The sequence below is a fragment of the Octopus sinensis genome, linkage group LG14 (assembly GCF_006345805.1).
Source record: "Octopus sinensis linkage group LG14, ASM634580v1, whole genome shotgun sequence".
In the NCBI taxonomy this organism is placed as follows: Eukaryota; Metazoa; Mollusca; class Cephalopoda; order Octopoda; family Octopodidae; genus Octopus; species Octopus sinensis.
The window spans coordinates 59,263,857-59,287,993 of NC_043010.1; the positions used below are offsets into that span (position 1 = coordinate 59,263,857).

The 24,137-nt window shown below is 33.7% G+C and overlaps 1 protein-coding gene across 1 annotated transcript in view; it reads left to right on the plus strand.

Moving 5' to 3' along the window:
* Positions 1-4,105: 4,105 nt before the first annotated feature.
* LOC115218954 overlaps positions 4,106-24,137 on the plus strand; it is an 89,112-nt gene continuing 69,080 nt past the window's right edge. The window contains exons 1-5 of the mRNA XM_036509391.1: positions 4,106-5,004; positions 22,106-22,884; positions 22,920-23,294; positions 23,405-23,631; positions 23,803-23,956. Coding sequence (XP_036365284.1) covers positions 4,157-5,004; positions 22,106-22,884; positions 22,920-23,294; positions 23,405-23,631; positions 23,803-23,956 — 2,383 coding nt within the window. The 5' untranslated portion in view covers positions 4,106-4,156. The remainder of the gene's footprint in view (positions 5,005-22,105; positions 22,885-22,919; positions 23,295-23,404; positions 23,632-23,802; positions 23,957-24,137) is intronic.

The following is a 24,137-nucleotide window of genomic DNA, read 5'->3' on the forward strand; positions in this document are numbered from 1 at the left end:
TCTACAACAATACATCTTTCTCTTTCTCACTGAATAACCAATGATATAATTATTAAAAAGGTAAGTTTCTATTTAATCTTTTTATAATCTCGTTTGATATAATTACTCCTTAGTATTAAATCTATTTGGACATATTGAATACAAAGAATAGAACAAAGAGATTGAACAATAATTCATTTATAATTTTTCAATAATGTTCATATGGCTTTTTTTAAAAAAATTAATTGAATATTATTGGTTAAAATTTTTAGTATTTTGCATTTATTCCATAGAAACAGCATTATTCATGTCTTTGTAATATTTGATTTATATATTGATCAGTAACAAAAAGTCTATAATGTAATATTATAATGTTGGGCTGCTTTTGTTGTAAGGAAGATATAATATTGTAAGTATATAGTCGATGCTATACAGAAGGTATCTTAACTTGTATGATACAAAATGTGCAGAATGATGCTACAATATCTTTAAACCTGTTTATAGCATGGTAGATTGTAAGCAATTATGAGGCAAAGGTTTGTTACAATCTTGGGCTAAGGATAATGGCTGATGTTTCATAGCTATCAGAAAGTGAATAGAAATGACAGAATGTGGGAAAAGAATTTCATATCCTTCTGTTAAGTACCAGCTCTGTTTTGAGTTGTAATAATTAAAAAATATTTTCATACTCAATTAGAAATAAATTTTTTAACTTTTGTTAAAAGTATCTGATAATTTCATAACATCTGTGAAGTACGTTTTGAAAGGAAATTTATCATGATCTTCATCCTTTACGTATGACACATATTTTCACTTATCCATGCATGTGTTTATAAATATGTCAAGATTTTATGATATGATATTATACCTTGCCTAAATGTATTGTGATTAGATTATATCAAGCAGTCTTTTTTTTTTAATGTTCTATTCAATATTGACTAATATTTTGGGGCCACCTGGTGTTTGTTTTGTTTTAAATTTTTATTTATTGCAACCATAACTTTTCCCATATTTTCTGGACAAGTTATATAAGTTCAGTACAAAACCGAATAAACTGTTCTTGGTGTGTCTATGAGTGTTTGGATGTGTTGTTGTTCTATCGGTCAGTTGTGAAAAAGATTTCTAATGTTCATGTATCCAGACGTTTCCAGATTGTCAGAGATGTTGTTTCGTTGATTTGTACTTACATTATCTCATGTTTGTATCCGAAACATTTTGATTTCATTGTATGCTATTTTGGATATGGGGATTAAGATTTTCAACAAATCCGTATGAATTAGTTTCTTTTTATGTACGTATTAAAACATCATTTATTTCATCTACCCTAAGTAAGCCAAAAATTAGGTTAACCCCAGCAGTATTGCAATTTTCTTGAATCATATATAAAGCATTGACCAGTTACCTATGACTTGCAGGTGGTTTGTTGGTGATATATATCTTATTAATCATTATTAAGTGATAGACATCAGAAATGGGGAAAGGCCAAATACGATGTGTTGTTACATTTAATTACGTTTCTTTACAAATCCCATAAAAGTCAATAAAATAAAAACAGGTTAATATGAACTTTCTTTATAACATACATTTTCTGTAAATTTGTCCTGCTAGCAATTATAACTGCTAATATCTGAAAGAAATTGTTGTGTGACTATTTTTATGAACAAATTCCCTGTGGGATGAAGTTAAAAGAATAGACAGAGAACACCAGTGGGAAATACGAAAACTAAAAGAAGCAGCACATATGCTAGGACACAGCAACCTCCTAAGCAGACCAAGTGCTGATATGAGCAGCATATGGGAACCGGTATTAAGGAATGATAGGAAAATATTAGATAAGTAAACCCTAAAATTCACTCCATAATTGCCACGGGCATATGGTGTAGTGATTAAGAGCGCAGGCTACTAACCCCAAGATATAATAATAATAATAACATCGAAAAGTACCTTAGTAATGAGAAACCAGGTTTGAAATTTCCCCCAAGACACCTGATGAAGGCTGGAGGGTATATCAGCCGAAACATTGTTGATGAAAGGTTCCAGTGTGATGGAGAGACAAAGAGTCAGAAACAAAAGTGTCTTGTTGTAGAGGAGGTACATGGTTACCCAGCCAGAGAGAGAGAGAGAGAGAGTGATCAGGAATGAGGAAAGAAACAGGTGTGCTGCTGTGGAGGAGATACCTGGCTATCCAGCCTGAGGGAAGAGCAAGACAAAAAGGGAGAGAGAGTATGGGGGACAGCAAGAGCACAAGAGAGAGAGAGCAGGAGAGAGACGGTGGTGAAGTGCTGGCACATACTCACAAGGAAACAAGGATCAGAATATAAATGGGTAAAGGAAGAGAGAGAGGCAGGTGGTGGCAAGTACCTTCAAGGTATAGAGGTCATAATATAAGTAGCAGGGTATTACCAAAGAAGCATAAGGGCCAAGAGTAGTGCAGTGGCTGGTGAAAACCTGGGTATATAGATGGGGTAGGGGACAGTGGGATAGCAATGATACAGGGAGCAGAGCCATGAGGACAGGATTGGAGAGTGAGAGATAAGCCTAGTGTATGAAGGGGTAGGGTGTGTGGAAAGTTTTATTACATGTGGTTGGAACATATTGTGCTTCTAGAACGCAGTTTTGCTGATGTGGGTAAGTTTTCTTAACCCTTTCATTACCAAAACCAGCTCTGGCTCTGTTGTACAAATATCTTGTTTTCATAAGTTTTGAATTAAAATCTTCCACTAAACCTTAGTCACAATTTATGTTCCTAACATTAGCTGAATGATAACTAGGTTATTTTACTAAATTGTTTGTTATATTTGAAAGTAATTGAAAGAAACAGAGAGCATCTCAATGGAAATACGGGAACAAAAGGGTTAAGAACCTCCTATCACCAGACATCTCAGTCCATTGTCATCTCCTTCATAGGGCCCAACATCCTGAGATCGGTCCTCACCACTTCATCCCATGTCTTCCTGGGTCTCATGTAGTGAGACATGAGTTAATTTCTTAATAAACATCAAGATATTTAAGATCTGGTATTTGGCTGCAAATCTAAATTTCCAATGAGTTTCTCTAGTGGTTGTGAGGCAAGGGTAGAGATCCCATAGTTGTATGAATGCTGTTTTCTGATCGGCATTAATTCAGCAATGTTTTGTTGTCAGGACAAACAACTGATGTGTTTAGATCTCTATGTCTTCTCAGGAACTGATTTTTGCCTTTCGAAACTCGCATTTCACCACTTGGTCACGTGTATCCTTCCATGGCCAGCAGTGATTGAATGGTTCGGGTGTAGCACGACTGTGTTATGTCACCACAACAAAATAGTGCTGACATGTCTCACTACAGACTGACAACAAAGAGATTATACAAAATATGTGTAATGCTGTATGATTATGAGTGCTGGGTAATAAATGTTGATGGCCTGAGTTGGTGAGAAAGAAGTAAATTCCATGTTGGTTGTGCATTGTGACTCTGAATGGAAGACAGTGAAAAAGAACTAAACATTAAAGTTGCATGTATGGAAATAAATTGATTGATGAACAAGATGTAATTTATCAAAGATTGCCTACATCATTTTGACCCATCCTGTCATAAAAGGTAATCTGTTCAGATCAATATTTTTAGACAACTGTTGAACAGAATATACAAGCACACCAAATCATTTAAGTTGACAGTTTTTAAATTTTTTAATTTGTTATTCGTAAACTATGTTAAGAAGAAAAAAAGATAATAGAAGTCATAGTTGAAAGACATGCTTCTGTGTCATCAAAATCAAATAATATGCAGTTAGATCCTATGTGATCTGTCATCCTCATGGATCATATACAATCTGATTACATGTTGTACGATTTTGACAATATACAAACTGATAAATTAGATACAGAACTATTTTTTCAGCTAGTAACTTAGTATATTTTACAATAACCAGATTAAATACATATCCTCATATGTAATTACTCAATTTCTTTAGTGGTGTAGCATGTATTTCTTTTGAATATATGATCGCATTTCTGCTTTTGGATACTAAATTCAGAATGTTAGCAATTGTTTTTCTTTTTCTCCATTCAAATCTATTATTATTGTGCAATTCTGAATCATATCAGCCCAAGTAATGAAAATATTAAAGTTGTATTTCTTTTTTCAGACTCAATCATCTGCATATCTGGAAATCTTCACCTTGGACCAACAATTCAACATGCTCCTGTCATTGTCCATTGTATTGTCACTGGTCCACTGTGTCCTGACCATAGACCTTACCTACCATGTGGAAGAAGAGAGAAGTCCAGGAACGTATGTAGCAGACATTGCTGCCGATTCTAAACTTTTAGACAATGTTAAACCATCTGACCAACATTTGATAACATTCAGTCAATTCAAACGAAAGGTGGCACAGTTATTTAACATCACCAAAACAGGTAAACTGTACACTGCTCAGACACTGGATGCAGAAGATCTCTGCACATTCAACAAAGAATGTTCTAGAACTGTGAAAGTTATTATTAAGAAAATGGATAGTTTCACAAAAATATTAAAAGTCAAAATTGTAATAGAAGACATCAATGACCACGAACCAGAGTTTCCTATAAAGAATGTGAATATACAGTTTGGTGAACATGATCGCAAAGGTTCTGACAGATCAATACCCAATGCTATGGACAAAGATGTTGGATTTCAAAATTCCTTAATACAATATAAATTAAAATCAAAGAATGGAGAACCATTCTCTCTATCAGTGTCTAAAAGAGCTGATGGTATTTCTTCTCTTAAAATAGTTTTAAAAGAAACATTGGACAGAGAAGTCAAAGATACATATTTATTACAGGTGATAGCTAAAGATGGAGGGTCACCAGCAAAACAAGGTATTTTGAATATAAATATCTCTGTAACAGATTTGAATGACAACCCACCAGTATTTTCAAAACCTCTGTATAATGTATCCATACAAAGTACACATCATAAATCCAAACCCATCATTGTTTTGTCTGTAACAGATGCTGATTCTGGTGAAAATAGTAAAATTTCTTTCCATTTCAGTCCAAAAACATCAGATGTAACAAAAAGCTATTTTCAGTTAAATGAAACCAATGGAAACATTTTATTAAATAAATATACAAGTTTGGGGAAAAAGAAAACCTATGAATTGTTTGTAGAGGCCAGGGATGGAGGCAGCCCTCCACTCAGTTCCATTGCAACTGTTTTGGTAAATGTCATCAACCAACACAATAATCCTCCCTCTATGGATATAGATTATGTCTCTGCACTCAATTATAACACAGGTACCATCTCTGAAAACATCAAAGTTGGTAGTTTCATTGCTTATGTGATGGTCACTGACAATGATGTGGGACAAAATGGAGAGGTCAGCTGTGATATCAAACATGATACATTCAAACTACAGTCAATGGGGTCTAAAGAATATAAAATCATTCTAAACAAACCAGTGGACAGAGAAACACAAGGACACTATAACATTCCTGTCTCCTGTCAAGATAAAGGATTACCTCCTCTTAAAAGTGTTAAAAGCCTCTCTATCCAAGTGACTGACATCAACGATGTACAACCACAGTTCACCAAAGATACATTCCAATTCCTCACCTACGAAAACAAAGATAAAGACTTCCCTATTGGTTTTGTCAATGCCACTGACCCTGATCTTGGATCTGCTGGACAACTCACATATTCTCTGCTGCGTAAAGAAAAATCCAATCTCCCATTTCTCATCACCAGTTATGGCTTCATTTCAGCGACCATGTCATTGGACAGAGAGAAACAAGATGTGTATAAGTTTGAGGTTTTTGTCAAAGACAATGGAAGCCCATCTCTGAATGACACAGCGAATGTTGTTGTTGAGATTCTAGATCAAAATGACAATGCTCCGTATTTTACATATCCTAGTAGTGACCCTTACACGCTAAATGTGCAGTACCATCCGCAGAGTAAGAGTGACATCACAGTTTTGAGAGCCTCTGATGGGGACAGTGGAAACAATGCTTTCCTCAGATATGCAATCATACAAGGAAATGATAAACAGTTGTTTAGTATGAACTCACACAGTGGTGCTTTATCCTTCTCCAGACAAGTTTATCTAAATGATGCTGGAAGTTATGAGCTGGTGTTTGTTGTGAAGGACAGTGGTAGTCCAGTTCAGTCGTCAACAACTAGTGTGACTTTGGTGTTGGCTGTTAGTAACGAGACATCACCAATGTCAAAGAGTGGACCTTTACAATCTTCAGGTCGGGTCCATATGACATGGGTTATTATCATTGTATCATCAGCAGTAATAATATCAGTGGCTATTGTTGTTTCTATAACACTGTGTATTATGAAATGTATTAAACACAGAGATAACACAGCTGCTGCCACAAAGAATACAGCCTACCAAGGTAGAGCAGAGATGAAACAATTGTTGTACCAAACTAACACTTCTGTTGCTATGTCGAGGAATGCAGAAGAGATGGTGAAGCGGAATATCTATTCTGAGAGATCCAAGAGTGAATGTTATGCAGAAGGTCAGCTACAGAACAAATATGAATCTTCAGTTCAGTCGAGAACTTTACCAAAACCTACCCCAGTAAGTGGAAACATTACATTTTCTCTCTGTAAAAGTGAACAATGAAATCTCTTTGAAATGTTTTAACTTCAATAATACATTCCAATATTAAATTGTTCTCTTTCCATGTTGATTGTAACTTCCATTGTTTGGTGTCTTCTCACATTTCTTTATCGTTTGTTTGTCAACAGAAATACTGTCAACCTGTTGTGGTGACATCAAGTGATGATGCTGTGGAAGATAATGCTACTATGGTTTGTAACTATACATCAGATACAATGTCATCCAAGAGAAGTGGTAGACAAGGAGACCTGAAACATTACGAAGAAATACCAGGAGTTTCAGGTAAATAACTATATTGATCATGTTTTACTTTGATCTCATCTCAAATGTAAACTTTAACGTCAACTAATTTGTAATTTAGTTTGAGTAATATCATCATCATCGTTTAACGTCCGTATTGTTTTTATACTTGGGGAAACATGAAACATTATGAAAAAATACCAGAAATATCAGGTTAGTAAGTAAATCAGTAATATTTTTGTTATTATATCATTTCAGATATAGAGATTTAATAGCAATTATTCATAGAAAATATTATATGCTCAAATAGGGTGTTTGAAAGAAATTTGGGAATTAATATTGATATATTTTACAATAATTTTCAAGAAATGTTGATTTTCTTTCTGTTCACATACTTCTAAATATATTTATCTGAATGTCTTTTTTTCCCTTTGTTTGCAAATATATACAAACAGGTCCTATTTTTAATACTGTATAGTCCTATTTTGTTTCTAAATTCCAGATCAAAATATTTATAAAAACAATGATAATCCCACATCAAAAGATTCCAGTGAAGAAACACCAGTGAAACATGTATAACTATATTATTGATGAGACATAATTTCTAATTCCTATATAGATATAGGATAGAGATCATTCAGTACACATATCAATATAGACATCTCTCTTATCTCTTCTGTTCATTCCCAAAGACTGAAGGTTACATAAATCCTCACCATTTCTCAGATAAACATGAATTTCTCTCAATAAATAGAGTTCATTCTGATTCTTAATGAGATATTTCAGTGTAATAATATTAAGCTTATATAGATTTAATATAGATTTTAATATAGATTTAAAAACTGAAATATCATCTCCACATAATTTTATTTCTCTCTGTAAAATATAACATAGAAATTTATTAACATCTATTAACTATAATGAAGATACAAACTGAAGAAATATTGTCCTCTCATTTCCAAATTTGGTATTGTAGACAATGACTTCAAAATAGTTAAATAGTTTACAAAAAATGACCTAAAAAATTATATCTAGTTATCAATATTATTTGTGTCCTCAAGAAAGTTACGAATGTTATACATCCTGTGTTCCCCTATATTAAAGCCTCCTGCTTACTTTTTTTTTTTTTTTAAATCAACATTAAAACAAATATTGCCATTGGTGTTCTGTCTAGACCATTCAACCAATCAGATTCTCTTCAAAACATAAAAAGAAATCACTGACAAAGATAAGCCTTCCCATTACTGATGTTATTAAATCAAACAATTATGATTAACTATAGGTTATTGTAGCTATTTGAATATGTAAATGTTTATGTAAACATCATTTTGAAGGATAAATTCATGCAAAATATTATTAGATGGATGTACTAATAACATTGAACATACAACTTCAGTGACACATGCAACCCTCTCCTAGCAGCAGACTCTCTGCCTGACGTGCTACACTACTCCATCACCATAACAGCCATTCTCACACCATTACAGCAGCACTTACAATGGATCTTTCTACAACAATACATCTTTCTCTTTCTCACTGAATAACCAATGATATAATTATTAAAAAGGTAAGTTTCCATTTAATCTTTTTATAATCTCATTTGATAAAATAAATCTCACTGAATCCCTTTAGCTATTGTTTTAACATATTTGATATTAACATGAGAACAAAGAGATTGAACAACATGAACAATATTTCCTACATATTCCTCAGTAATGTTATCTAAATTGTTTTATCTCAAAATTAATTGAATGATATTATTTAAGATGTTTAATATTCAGACTTAATTCCATTGAAGCAGTATTATGTTTCTCTATAATATCTGGTACATGTATCGATAACTAACAATAGAGAACAGTTTACTTAATAAAGTGTTATAGATGTGTTTGTTTTACTGTAAGAAAGATGTAATCTTGATGGTATATGAGGGCTATGTATTAAAGGATTTAATACAAAGCATGCAAAAACATGCTACAGTTCTTAAATATATCTGCTAACAGTATATAGATTGTAGTAGAAATGAGTCAGTGGTATGTTAGACATTAGGCTGGACATAGAACCACTAGGAAGGAACAAAAATGGTGTCGTGTATTGCTAAAGTTCAGCAGTTTTAGAAATTGGTGAAATATATAGGATAGCATTGAAATATATATGTATTTTATGCATTTTCTCCCATGCTCAAGCATTTTAATTTATTTATAAGGACAATAAAAGTAAGCAAAATTTAAAGGTAAATTTAATATTCAAGATACTCCAACAAAATATTTATCTTTATTATTATCATTATTCAGTTTTATGAAATATTAAAAGATTTAATATTACAAGAACATTATTTTCGTTTCATTGGAATACTGTGTATACCTACTCTAAAACTGTGCATTCATTGTCATCGTTGTCATCATCACCATCATCATCAATGTCTTCTTCACCATGATCCATGTTTTGAGATAACGAATATTATTTCTATCATAGGCTATTGTATTGTAAGTGAAAGATGTTGCATAGCATTGAAATATAGAAATATAATTTATTTCAAAATTATATTTTCATTTTCCCTTTTTGCATAATTTTTTTTAATGGGTTCTACTCTTTACAGGAAGATAATCTGTGTATGTGTCAGTAAATGATAGGATGTGTGTGTGTGTGTGTGTTGTGTTGAACAGTAATACAAGGTGTTACTCATAGACAAAACATTGACGTAATAGCAAATGTACTTCCAACCAATGTTCATCTATTGTTAGAGCCCCACAATTGAGTTTGGATTTGGACTCTTACTGTACTATTACATCTCGAACTAGTATTCTATTATATTGACCTCAGTACTTGACTGGTATTTTATTTTATCGACCCCAAAAGGATGGAAGGTACAGTTGGCTTTGAACTCAATGTAAAGAGCCACAACAAATACCACATGGCACACACCAATGAATCTGCCAATCCACCATGCTACCCTGAATGTTACTTTAATAGCTTCAAATTCTATTTACATTTATCTTTCTGTAATATTCTTAATGTTCCTATCATTGTCCCTACTAAGCTTTTAAATGTTCCAATTTTAGAATATGTACTGCCGAAGTTAGTACACTAAGCTTTTAAATGGACAATAGAATAATTGTAGGCTCCATGAAAAAAACACAAAAAAACTTCAAATCCATAAGAGATACAGCAATAAAGGCTCACGAAAGCCTATGTGTTCGACTGTAACATTATTCAATACAAATTCAATTTATATGGTACTTTTTAAGATCAATAAGACCACTAGCATAGCTGGTGGGGATGGGGGTGATCCGCACCAGGTGGCACTTTTGGGTCTGCTTTAGGCAGTGTGTTTTTTGTGGGGTCCGGGGAGGCAGCAAATGGAAGGGCTGTCCCGCATGGCACACACTCTAGCTGTGCTTGTGAGTAAGACCCTTCTAAAGCACCACCACATTGGGTCCAATTTTGTTTCTATATTTGCTTCCTTTTCACACTGTTTTGGATTAAAAGGAATTGATACAAAGGCAGACAATCAAGTTAATGATAGAATATTTTTTAAATTGTACCAAAATAATAAGTTATTGTTATACAGAGAATTTTGTTGAATTTATATGAGTTTCATATTGTTTCTTGAGACTAGAAATATGATCGATCTCTGCCAAAAGTTAGACAAATAAAACATTCTACATTTTTGAGAAATGCAATTAATTTGCAGCTTCAGGGAGTTAATTTATAATAATAATAATAATGAAATTATTGTATACAGTGCTCAGATGCACCACAACTTGTCAAAAGTGCATATAAAGCATATGCAGTAATGTACAAATGTCTGGGAAGTGAACAGTGTATGAGTCAGATACATGCTTGCCATGTATATGGGGAGGGGGAGAAAATCAGGTGTAGTGTTGGCAAATCTCAGGAAGCATGGAAGTTTTGAAGGATGCAGTGCTCCGACAACTAACAACTGATGCCAGCAGTTTGTTCCATGCTTCAGCAACTCTTAGCGTGAAAAAATGTTTCCGAAAGTTATGGGAGCTATGCTGTTTTCTGACTTTGTAAACATGTCCACGGGTGTTAGACGGGTGGAGTTTGAAAAGGTGCTCAGAGTTATTGTTTGTAAGATGGTTAATAATTTAACTCTTAACAACTGCAAAAATCTTGTTACATTTTTTTTCTTGAAAACTTGATTGTTTCCATCATAATCCTATTAAAGGAAGAATTTCATTAGTTTTAAGAACTCTCATCAAATGAAGATGTTTGCAGTGGCAGGAGAAATTGAAGCATTCGGTTGTGACCCCAGTGAACTTAAAATGAATATAGAAAAATGATTTAGTGGTATTTTGAAACCATGACTTTATGGTGAATGCTTCTTCTGGAAATTCTGCTGAGGCTGGTGTGACATGTCAAGAAGCATTAAAACTGAGATATGTTAAATCAAGATATCTCTTACCTTTTACTTGTTTCAGCCGTTAGACTGTGGTCATGCTGGAGCACAGCCTTGAATTTTTAGTCAAATAAATTGACCTCAGTCCTTATGTTTTTAAATCTGGTACTTATTCTGTCTCTTTTTGCTGAACCATCTGTCAAGCAGGACTAGAACCTGTACCCCTCTGTCACCAGCTGAGTGCTCTAACTATTAAGTTAAACGGCCCACTGACAACAATGTCCATCAAATTAAACACTAAATATCATAGCTTTTGGAAGCATTGAATGTGTTTCATATTTTACAGACAAGAAAGTAATAATTCATTGAATTTTAATTTTGGTTGCTACCAAAACACTATTAAGATGCTAAAAAAAGTGACTACATTATACTAAAATTGTGAAAAGAAGTGTTTAATAACGGCTACCTTTGCCCACGCCCCTGGAGGCACGTGGCTTAGTGGTTAGAGTGTTGAACTCATGATCGTAAGGTTGTGGTTTCGATTCCTGGACCGGGCGATGCATTATGTTCTTGAGCAAAACACTTCATTTCACATTGCTCCAGTCCACTCAGCTAGCAAAAATGAGTAATCTTGCGACGGACTGGCGTCCCATCCAGCTGGGGAATTTCTCTGCCACTGAAACCGGGAAACCGGCCCTTATGAGCCTGGCATGGCTCAAGAAGGAACATTCATTTATTTATTTATTTTGCCCACCCCCATATCTAGTTGATTTAGGCTTCAGGGCTGTAGATTATATTGTCACCAAAAGTTGTCTGAAAATTGTTGAAAGAACAGGCATTTATTTCTTAAAAAATTCAAACCAAGCCCTCTTAAAATTTAGTTTCTTAGCATTAGGCTCTAGGAAATCCTTAAATACCAGTTAATTTCAATCAATTTTATTGTTTAATACAGGCTAAGTGTGTTTGAGTTTTTTTTTAATTTCTTCAGTTTAAATATTAGTGGGCTACATGTAAATTTTATCCTCCCAAAATTTAGAAATGGTGTTGCTAAGCATAAAAAGATTGAAGAATACTGCTGTAATCCTTTCTTCAAACTACCCTGCATGTATAGCTTCCAATTTAGTAGTGCACATTACTTAACCTTCAACAAAGAGGTTTCAGGCTTAAGCAATATACACACTTCATGCAAGCTATGCACTCTCCATTTATAAACTCCTTAAAAATGTTTGTCTCTTACTACACAAACACTGTAGACCTCCATCTAAAATTGTCCACCCAACAACTGACAATAATTCATTCACAAATACACTACAGCTGCTCGCTTTTTTGTCCTCAATCCTTAACAAGGCTCTGGATCTTTTAAGAATATCATTTCCTGCAAATCATAGTAAATTCATCAAACCTCTCCTCTCACTGTTCTGTTGTATGCCACCTCTAGAGGAACAAAAGAAGCACATAACCAAGGGTTTATTAGAATTTTCTTTCCAGATCTTAAAACTGTGCTGTAAGTATATTTAATTTCTTCCCATGCACTTGCTTCCAAAATAAATTGACCAGAAAATGTTATCAAAACTATTCCTCATAATGACAAAGTTTTTAAAAAAATCATATATCCTTCTGTTTTAGGTTCATTCCTGAGCATATCTGAAAATCTTCAACAAATACCAACATACAGTAGCAACATGTTACTGCCATTGACCTTTGTATTGTCAATGGTCCACTGTGTACTGACCATAGACCTTACCTACCATGTGGAAGAAGAGAGAAGTCCAGGAACATATGTAGCAGACATTGCTGCCGATTCTAAACTTTTAGACAATGTTAAACCATCTGACCAACATTTGATAACATTCAGTCAATTCAAACGAAAGGTGGCACAGTTATTTAATATCACCAAAACAGGTAAACTGTACACTGCTCAGACACTGGATGCAGAAGATCTCTGCACATTCAACAAAGAATGTTCCAGAACTGTGAAAGTTATTATAAAGAAAGTGGAAACTTTCACAAAAATATTAAAAGTCAAAATTGTAATACAAGACATCAATGATCACAACCCTGAGTTTCTTAAGAATAATGTCAATATACTGTTTAGTGAAAATGATCGTAAAGGTGCAAAACAATCAATACCAAATGCCATGGACAAAGATGTTGGATTTCAAAATTCCTTAATTCAATATAAATTAAAATCAAAGAATGGAGAACCATTCTCTCTGTCAGTGTCTAAAAGAGCTGACGGTATTTCTTCTCTTAAAATAGTTTTAAAAGAAACATTGGACAGAGAAATCAAAGATACATATTTATTACAGGTCATAGCTAAAGATGGGGGTTCACCAGCAAAACAAGGGATTTTGAATATAAATATTTCTGTAATAGATGTGAATGACAACCCACCAGAGTTTTCAAAACCTCTCTATAATATATCTATACAAAGTACACATCATAAATCCAAACCCATCATTGTTTTGTCTGTAACAGATGCTGATTCTGGTGAAAATGGTAAAATTACTTTCCATTTCAGCCGAAAGACATCAGATGTAACAAAAAGCTATTTTCAGTTAAATGAAACAAGTGGAAACATTTTATTAAGCAAATTCTCAAGTTTGGGGAAAAAGAATACCTATGAATTATTTGTAGAGGCCAGAGATGGAGGCAGCCCCCCACTCAGTTCCATAGCAACTGTTCTAGTAAATGTCATCAACCAACACAATAATCCTCCATCTATGGATATAGATTATGTTTCTGCACTCAATTATAACACAGGAACCATTTCTGAAAACATCAAAGTTGGTAGTTTCCTTGCTTATGTGATGGTCACTGACAATGATGTGGGACAAAATGGAGAGGTCAGCTGTGATATCAAACATGATACATTCAAACTACAGTCAATGGGATCTAAAGAATATAAAATCATTCTAAACAAACCAGTGGACAGAGAAACACAAGGACACTATAACATTCCTGTCTCCTGTCAAGATAAAGGATTACCTCCTCTTAAAAGTGTTAAAAGCCTCTCTATCCAAGTGACTGACATCAACGATGTACAACCACAGTTTACCAAAGATACATTCCAATTCCTCACCTACGAAAACAAAGATAAAGACTTCCCTATTGGTTTTGTCAATGCCACTGACCCTGATCTTGGATCTGCTGGACAACTCACATATTCTCTGCTGCGTAAAGAAAAATCCAATCTCCCATTTCTCATCACCAGTTATGGCTTCATTTCAGCGACCATGTCATTGGACAGAGAGAAACAAGATGTGTATAAGTTTGAGGTTTTTGTCAAAGATAATGGAAGCCCATCTCTGAATGACACAGCGAATGTTGTTGTTGAGATTCTAGATCAAAATGACAATGCTCCGTATTTTACATATCCTAGTAGTGACCCTTACACGCTAAATGTGCAGTACCATCCGCAGAGTAAGAGTGACATCACAGTTTTGAGAGCCTCTGATGGGGACAGTGGAAACAATGCTTTCCTCAGATATGCAATCATACAAGGAAATGATAAACAGTTGTTTAGTATGAACTCACACAGTGGTGCTTTATCCTTCTCCAGACAAGTTTATCTAAATGATGCTGGAAGTTATGAGCTGGTGTTTGTTGTGAAGGACAGTGGTAGTCCAGTTCAGTCGTCAACAACTAGTGTCACTTTAGTATTGGCTGTTAGTAACGAGACATCACCAATGTCGAAGAGTGGACCTTTACAATCTTCAGGTCGGGTCCATATGACATGGGTTATTATCATTGTATCATCAGCAGTAATAATATCAGTGGCGATTGTTGTTTCTATAACGCTGTGTATTATGAAATGTATTAAACACAGAGATAACACAGCTGCTGCCACAAAGAATACAGCCTACCAAGGTAGAGCAGAGATGAAACAATTGTTGTACCAGACTAACACTTCTGTTGCTATGTCGAGGAATGCAGAAGAGATGGTGAAGCGGAATATCTATTCTGAGAGATCCAAGAGTGAATGTTATGCAGAAGGTCAGCTACAGAACAAATATGAATCTTCGGTTCAATCAAGAACTTTACCAAAACCTACCCCAGTAAGTGGAAACATTACATTTTCTCTCTGTGAAAGTGAACAATGAAATCTCTTTGAATATGTTTTAACTTCAATAATACATTCCAATATTAAATTGTTCTCTTTCCATGTTGATTGTAACTTCCATTGTTTGGTGTCTTCTCACATTTCTTTATCGTTTGTTTGTCAACAGAAATACTGTCAACCTGTTGTGGTGACATCAAGTGATGATGCTGTGGAAGATAATGCTACTATGGTTTGTAACTATACATCAGATACAATGTCATCCAAGAGAAGTGGTAGACAAGGAGACTTGAAACATTATGAAGAAATACCAGGAGTATCGGGTTAGTAACTACGTTGACAATATTTCACTTTGATCCCTTCTTAAATGTGAACTTTTCCATTTTAATAAATTTGTAGTTTATTTTGAGTAACATATTTACGATTATTAAACTAGGAGATGCTTATTTTATTTTTATTTTTCTGCCAATTAAACACCTGCGCTACTTATTCGATCTTCACTCATGTTTTTATTTGTGTTACTTTTAGTTTCTATGTCTGTCAAAGTTCTTTGAAATAAGCAGGACAATAGGAGACACACGAGAGAGATTGTCACTGATGGAATTTTGACTGATGTATAAATTCAAAATGAAATGAATAAAAACTAGTGAAGATTGAATAGACAGTGTGTGTGTTTAGTTGGCAAAGAAAAGTGACCATCCCCAAGTATAACAATATCCTTTTCAACCAAGAATCTTGCAAAACAAATATATAAATATAATATATTTACTATTTTATTCATTTTTATTTTCTTCTCAAAGCTTGAGAATATTTTAAGTTTTCAATTTTATTTGTTCTAAGATTTTATATATTTTTTTATATATTTTGTTTGTGAATTTACAAAATTATGATACGAAAATCTTTTGTAAATCTTTATATTTTGTATCTAAATTCCAGATCAAAATATTTATAAAAATAACGATTCATCAACATCAAAAGACTGTAGTGAAGAAACACCTGTGAAACACGTGTAATTAATTATATTAGTGAAGTGACATAACTGCTCTTCTCTATATGAACATAAGTGGCAGAGAGTGTTTAGTACATAACCAACATTATAACATACACAAAGACACACACATGCACACATTCATATATAAAATGCCTTTGCTATGTATACTGTATAGCTGCAATATATATATGTGTATGTATATATATATATATATATATATATTATATATATATATATATATATATATAATGTGTGTGTGTGTATGTATTTATGTATGCATATATTTGTGTGTATATATATATATGTATATGTGTATGTGTGTGTGTATAAAAGCAGCAATACTAATGAAATAACAAAAGGTGTTTGATCTTAGAGTAATGGAGATATATCCTTATTGAAAAATGAACAAATATAAATTTTACTGAAATTTTTACTCGAATATTTTATTTCTAAGGAAAATTTTCATAAAAGTAAATAATTATCAATATTTTGTTTCTGTGAGAAAGGCATGAATATCACTCAACTTCTTTTTATCTGCAATAAATATGCTAACTTCTAATTAGTCTAAAGAAATCAATATTAAAGAAAAAAAATTATCATTGGTCTTCTGTTTAGGTCATGCAGCCAATCAGATTCCTGTAGAAGGAATTCACTAACAATGAAATTTACTCACACTATCGATGTTATTAAACCAAACAATTATGCTAAGTATACAGTATTGTAGATATATAAATACATATCTCTATATATGTAATTAGTAATCATCTCTAAAAGTATATATATACACACACACACACAAAGTATCATCAGATGGACGTACTCCCACAAAACATACAACTTCAGTGAGACATGCAACCCTCTCCTAGCAGCAGACTCTCTGCCTGACGTGCTACACTACTCCATCACCATAACAGCCATTGTCACACCATTACAGCAGCACTTACAATGGATCTTTCTACAACAATACATCTTTCTCTTTCTCACTGAATAACCAATGATATAATTATTAAAAAGGTAAGTTTCTATTTAATCTCCTTTATAATCTCATTTTAATTTATTATCACTTACCAAATCTGTAAGATAATGTTTTGATACATTTAATATTAACAAAAGAACAAAGAGATTGAACAATAATCACCCACATTTTTCAATAATGTAGTCCATATCTATTTAAAATTAATTGGATGGTGTTGCATATATTTAATATTTAAACTTTATTCAGTTATAACAATATTATCTGTGTCTGTATGATATTTGTTACATATATCAATAAGTAACAATAGGAAATAGCCTATGCAATGTTTTAGTGTGTGTTTGGTTTTCTTTTTTTGTGACTAAGATGTAATATTGTATTTTCAGAGCAGATTGTGTATGAAAGGTTATGTTAGATATTGTATGCAAAATATACAGAATTCTACTACAATGCCTTTAAATTTGATTATGAGAGGTAAAATTGTTAGCGAAGATGGGACAGTAGTCTGGTTTAGGCTGGAACTAAGAATAGTTGCAGACATATTAGTATTTGCAGCTGTGAGGAAGTGAATACAAATGATAATATGTTGTATATAAGAATTATTTATTTCTATACAGTTATATACTTGCTATTTTCAAGTTGATGAAATATCTAGAAAATATTTTGATCCTCCATCAGAATGAAAAATATTTGTTCATTTTAGAACATATATGAAACGGTTTTCAGGTAGATTTAATTGTGTATCTGAAATGAATCATATTGTTATTGTTGATGCAACATCGAAAATTGTATGAAATTTTCTTCCTAGATTACTATTGTATATAATAGCATTCATTGAACAGTAATATATTGTGAATGAATAATGAGAGTTATTAGAAGATAATTGTGAAATATATGAAACCTCTTCATTCTTTTATATGGAGCAGAGTGATGTCTATGGTTTTACGTATTTATGTATGCATATGTCTTTTAGTCTTATAATATATGCCACAAGCATAAAATCAACGAATGATTTCCAAATTGTTTCTACCTTAAAATAAAGTGACAAATTGGCTGAGTTCAAGTATCAGACATAATTCCTTATGGGTTTTGCTCCAGTTCTAGGTTCAAATCTCACTGTGGTCAACTTTCCCTTACATCCTTCTGGGGTTGATCAATCAGCCAAGTCCTCTCAGAAACAGTTGCGCTGTGCTGTGAGAAGATCTGTAGGAAACCATTCAGAGTCTCTTTCCTCAGAAATGGAGATGGATTGAGTAAGCTAGCATCCTCTTCTCATAGAAAAATTAATATGAAGCTGGAACCTTCCAGATGCACAGTACTGTACAGAATGGAAATAAAGAAATTAAATAAATAAATAAAAAGCCTTGAAATAATGTTTCTTAAAGTAGAATAAGTATCTCTATTTTAGTACAGGTTATGTAGAGAAACTTTACCTGAAGTTAGTGAAAACCGTGTGTATTCATCATTAAATGTTTAAAGATGTGCAACTGCTTCTTGCATAATTTAATAAATATTAAAATGTAAATAGGTTGTTTGTTTGTTTTTTTAATAGAATAGAATATTTTGTAATTGGATAATTACAGTCAATTTGATAAGATCCATTGCATATAGGTAGCTGTTCACTTCACATCATTTTTCAATCTGATGTAAAACCGAGCACATTCTGTCATCTTACATGTGAATTTATGGTAATGCCATGTGCCTGTCAGGGTAGTTTGTATCCATACTATGGATGGCAGGCTGAACAATAACCAATATAGAGGCAGATGTAAAATATTTAGTTAGTGATGGTTAGCTGCAATTTTTTTTAGATTCATTGTAGATTCTAGAATGCTTGCCTAGACATTGCACTAAAGCACCTTTTATAGTGTGTCTGTGTAGATGGTTTGTAGTTGTAGTGTCGGGTGACAGCAGGAGAAAACATTTGATAATGTCCAAGATTGCTGCTAGCGTTCAGTTATGTTGTAGATTGCTGGACGTCTGGACAAAATTGTAGGGACCCAATGTATAATTTTGTTCTTATGTCACCCCAATTATCTGTTACAAAATAGAATATGGCTATCAAGGGTGCATGGGGAATTAACAGTTCAACATGTATCATATGATTTTTTTAGAACTTTATTCCAGTTTATTGCATTTATTTTGTCAATCTTTTTAAGCCAAAAAAGTAAGATTCCATCTAAAATCTATAAGCACATTAGGCAACCTGCAAACGGTATGTGGGTTATTAGGTTGTTTCTTCATGTTACATAATTCTCTCTTAGCTCTTAGATTTTCCAGTGCTGTCAGCACAATGGGCATTGAGCCCTCTCCAAACAAAACCCGATTGCTTACTTTCCTCTTAACCCTACTCAGGCTGACTCCCATTGCTATCATGTTGTCCTGGGACCATGTCTTCTTTGATCGTCCACTCAGTCTTCTTCCTCCTTCTGGCATGGTAGTCTGTTACTTCTGTAATAACTGAAGCACATGGCCAGTAAACCATATCTGCTACTCAGTCACCATTTGCTGCAAACTTCCCATGCCAGTTCTTCTCATCGCCTCTTGATTTCTCACTCTGTCCCTGTAACAAATGCACAGGATTGAATGTAGGTAACATCAATGAAACATGTCCGGCACTTGAGAGATCTTTGCTGTCTCCTTCCCGGTTTCACAGACATAGATACTTCTAATGTAACAATATATGAATATAGCTGCAGCTTTATCTTCTTATTGATGGTCTTTAATCTCTATATTGCACAAAGCCATTGGAATACTGATGTTGCTTTATCTGTCCTGGTCTTGATTTCACTTCATTGACCAGGTGCATTCCATAGATATTTTACTCCAAAAGTACCAAACCTTCTCAAAGCTGAAGACTACACTGAATATTCTGACATGCAGTAACTAATTCTAAATGATGCAATACAACAGTTTGTTCTGTTTTTCTTTGTATGCCTTTGGACAATGACAATATAGACTTCTGCTTCACCTGCTAAAAGTAACAGCTTCACCAACATCTTAAATATGGCTGAATATCCTGGATAATCAGCCAAGTTCTGGATATAGATAATATACCTGAAAAAAAGAGAAGAGATGGTCGTAATTGGAACTCTTGTCAAACAATGAAAGCTCTAGTAGTACACTATTGCTCATTAGTGGTCTAAGTTCATTATGTTGTTTTACTGCTGCAGGTCTTTGCATTCTCTTGTGTTGGCTATGCGAAGGATAGAAGCTCAAAAAATGCTACTAAAAATTGTTAAAATTGTATGTAAAAGAAAGAGGAATATATTTGTGATAGTCATCATACATGTATATAAATGTGATTCGTGGTAGCAGCAAAGGATTAAATGTGGTTTGTGATGACAGTAAAAGAGTGAATATGAGTGATGCTGTACAAAGTTTGCTTTAATTATCAACTCTAGTTTAGTTTGTTATTTATGATACAACTTCAAATTTGTCATCAACTAAATTTGCATTTCTGAAATGAGAAGAACCAAAAGTTATTTTAGAAATAGAACTACTGAAAATAAGGGTTGTAGATAACATAATAATGGAGTAGACATCCTTGATATTGCTCAAAAGATTATCAGACATCTTCATCTTCATATTATCTGAAGAGTGTTTGAAAGGATTTGGGCTTGAAGCAAAGCTTTCAACAAACATTGCCTAACAATTTTTCATATTCATATCCTATTAAAAGAAATCAAGTAGGGAAAAGAAGGTCAACAATTGTAGAGTTCACTCTTTTAGTAACAACTAGAGTTTGAGATACAAAGCTGAAAAAATTTGTATTTTGCAAGGAAAATGTAACTAGGTTGTGTGAAGACTTCACTGGGAAGCTTCTTTTTATAAATTGAAAGCCTTCTTACAATCCATAGTACATTTTATTACATTCTATAATATTGTATCAGTAATTATGTCTCAACAATAATACCTTTTTTTGATGTTTCTAAATCTGTCTGATGCCTAATGTCTCAAACTTCTTATATCTTTTCATTTGATTATCTACAAACTTATTTTTCGGTTTTAGGTTTAGTCCTCATCATATCTGAACAATAACCATTATTATACAACAATATGTTCCTATCGTTGTCTATTGTATTGTCACTGGTCCACTGTGTTTTGACCATAGACCTTACCTACCATGTGGAAGAAGAGAGAAGTCCAGGAACGTATGTAGCAGACATTGCTGCCGATTCTAAACTTTTGGACAATGTTAAACCATCTGACCAACATTTGATAACATTCAGTCAATTCAAACGAAAGGTGGCACAGTTATTTAATATCACCAAAACAGGTAAACTGTACACTGCTCAGACACTGGATGCAGAAGATCTCTGCACATTCAACAAAGAATGTTCCAGAACTGTGAAAGTTATTATAAAGAAAGTGGATAGTTTCACAAAAATATTAAAAGTCAAAATAGTAATAGAAGATATTAATGACCATGAACCTAAATTTCCTATAAAGAATGTCAACATAGAGTTTGGAGAAGATGCCCGCATCAGTTCAAAAAGATCACTACCGAATGCCATAGACAAAGATGTTGGATTTCAAAATTCCTTAATTCAATATAAATTAAAATCAAAGAATGGAGAACCATTCTCTCTGTCAGTGTCTAAAAGAGCTGATGGTATTTCTTCACTTAATATAGTTTTAAAAGAAACATTAGACAGAGAAATGAAAGATACGTATTTATTACAGGTCATAGCTAAAGATGGAGGGTCACCAGCAAAACAAGGTATTCTAAATATAAATATTTCCATAACAGATTTGAATGACAACCCACCAGAGTTTTCTAAACCTCTCTATAATATATCCATACAAAGTGCACATCACAAAGCTAAGCCCATCATTGTTTTGTCTGTGACTGATGCTGATTCTGGTGAAAATGGTAAAATTACTTTCCACTTCAGTCCAAAGACATCAGATCTAGCAAAAAGCTATTTCCTGTTAAATGAAACCAGTGGAAATATTTTCTTAAGTAAATATTCGAGTCTAGGTAAAAAGAAAACTTATGAATTGTTTATTGAAGCCAGAGATGGGGGCACCCCACCCTTTAGTTCTATAGCAACAGTTCTAGTGAATGTTATCAACCAACACAATAATCCTCCATCTATGAATATAGATTATGTCTCTGCACTCAATTATAACACAGGTACCATCTCTGAAAACATCAAAGTTGGTAGTTTCATTGCTTATGTGATGGTCACTGACAATGATGTGGGACAAAATGGAGAGGTCAGCTGTGATATCAAACATGATACATTCAAACTACAGTCAATGGGATCTAAAGAATATAAAATCATTCTAAACAAACCAGTGGACAGAGAAACACAAGGACACTATAACATTCCTGTCTCCTGTCAAGATAAAGGATTACCTCCTCTGAAAAGTGTTAAAAGCCTCTCTATCCAAGTGACTGACATCAACGATGTACAACCACAGTTTACCAAAGATACATTCCAATTCCTCACCTACGAAAACAAAGATAAAGACTTCCCTATGGTTTTGTCAATGCCACTGACCCTGATCTTGGATCTGCTGGACAACTCACATATTCTCTGCTGCGTAAAGAAAAATCCAATCTCCCATTTCTCATCACCAGTTATGGCTTCATTTCAGCGACCATGTCATTGGACAGAGAGAAACAAGATGTGTATAAGTTTGAGGTTTTTGTCAAAGATAATGGAAGCCCATCTCTGAATGACACAGCGAATGTTGTTGTTGAGATTCTAGATCAAAATGACAATGCTCCGTATTTTACGTATCCTAGTAGTGACCCTTACACGCTAAATGTGCAGTACCATCCGCAGAGTAAGAGTGACATCACAGTTTTGAGAGCGTCTGATGGGGACAGTGGAAACAATGCTTTCCTCAGATATGCAATCATACAAGGAAATGATAAACAGTTGTTTAGTATGAACTCACACAGTGGTGCTTTATCCTTCTCCAGACAAGTTTATCTAAATGATGCTGGAAGTTATGAGCTGGTGTTTGTTGTGAAGGACAGTGGTAGTCCAGTTCAGTCGTCAACAACTAGTGTCACTTTGGTATTGGCTGTTAGTAACGAGACATCACCAATGTCGAAGAGTGGACCTTTACAATCTTCAGGTCGGGTCCATATGACATGGGTTATTATCATTGTATCATCAGCAGTAATAATATCAGTGGCTATTGTTGTTTCTATAACGCTGTGTATTATGAAATGTATTAACACAGAGATAACACAGCTGCTGCCACAAAGAATACAGCCTACCAAGGTAGAGCAGAGATGAAACAATTGTTGTACCAGACTAACACTTCTGTTGCTATGTCGAGGAATGCAGAAGAGATGGTGAAGCGGAATATCTATTCTGAGAGATCCAAGAGTGAATGTTATGCAGAAGGTCAGCTACAGAACAAATATGAATCTTCAGTTCAGTCGAGAACTTTACCAAAACCTACCCCAGTAAGTGGAAACTTTACATTTTCTCTCTGTAAAAGTGAACAATGAAATCTTTTTGAATATGTTTTAACTTCAATAATACATTCCAATATTAAACTGTTCTCTTTCCGTGTTGATTGTAACTTCCATTGTTTGGTGTCTTCTCACATTTCTTTATCGTTTGTTTGTCAACAGAAATACTGTCAACCTGTTGTGGTGACATCAAGTGATGATGCTGTGGAAGATAATGCTACTATGGTTTGTAACTATACATCAGATACAATGTCATCCAAGAGAAGTGGTAGACAAGGAGACTTGAAACATTATGAAGAAATACCAGGAGTATCAGGTTAGCAACTACATTGAGAACATCTTAAATGTAATAATTTAGAAATACATGACCTGTTGTTTTAGGAATGGAGTAAATATCATTCTGTTCCCTGCAGCTATAGTTTTATGTTCAAAACAGAAAGGCATAAAAGTTACTTTTAATGGAAATAAAGTACATAACACTTTTTAGCTATGTATAT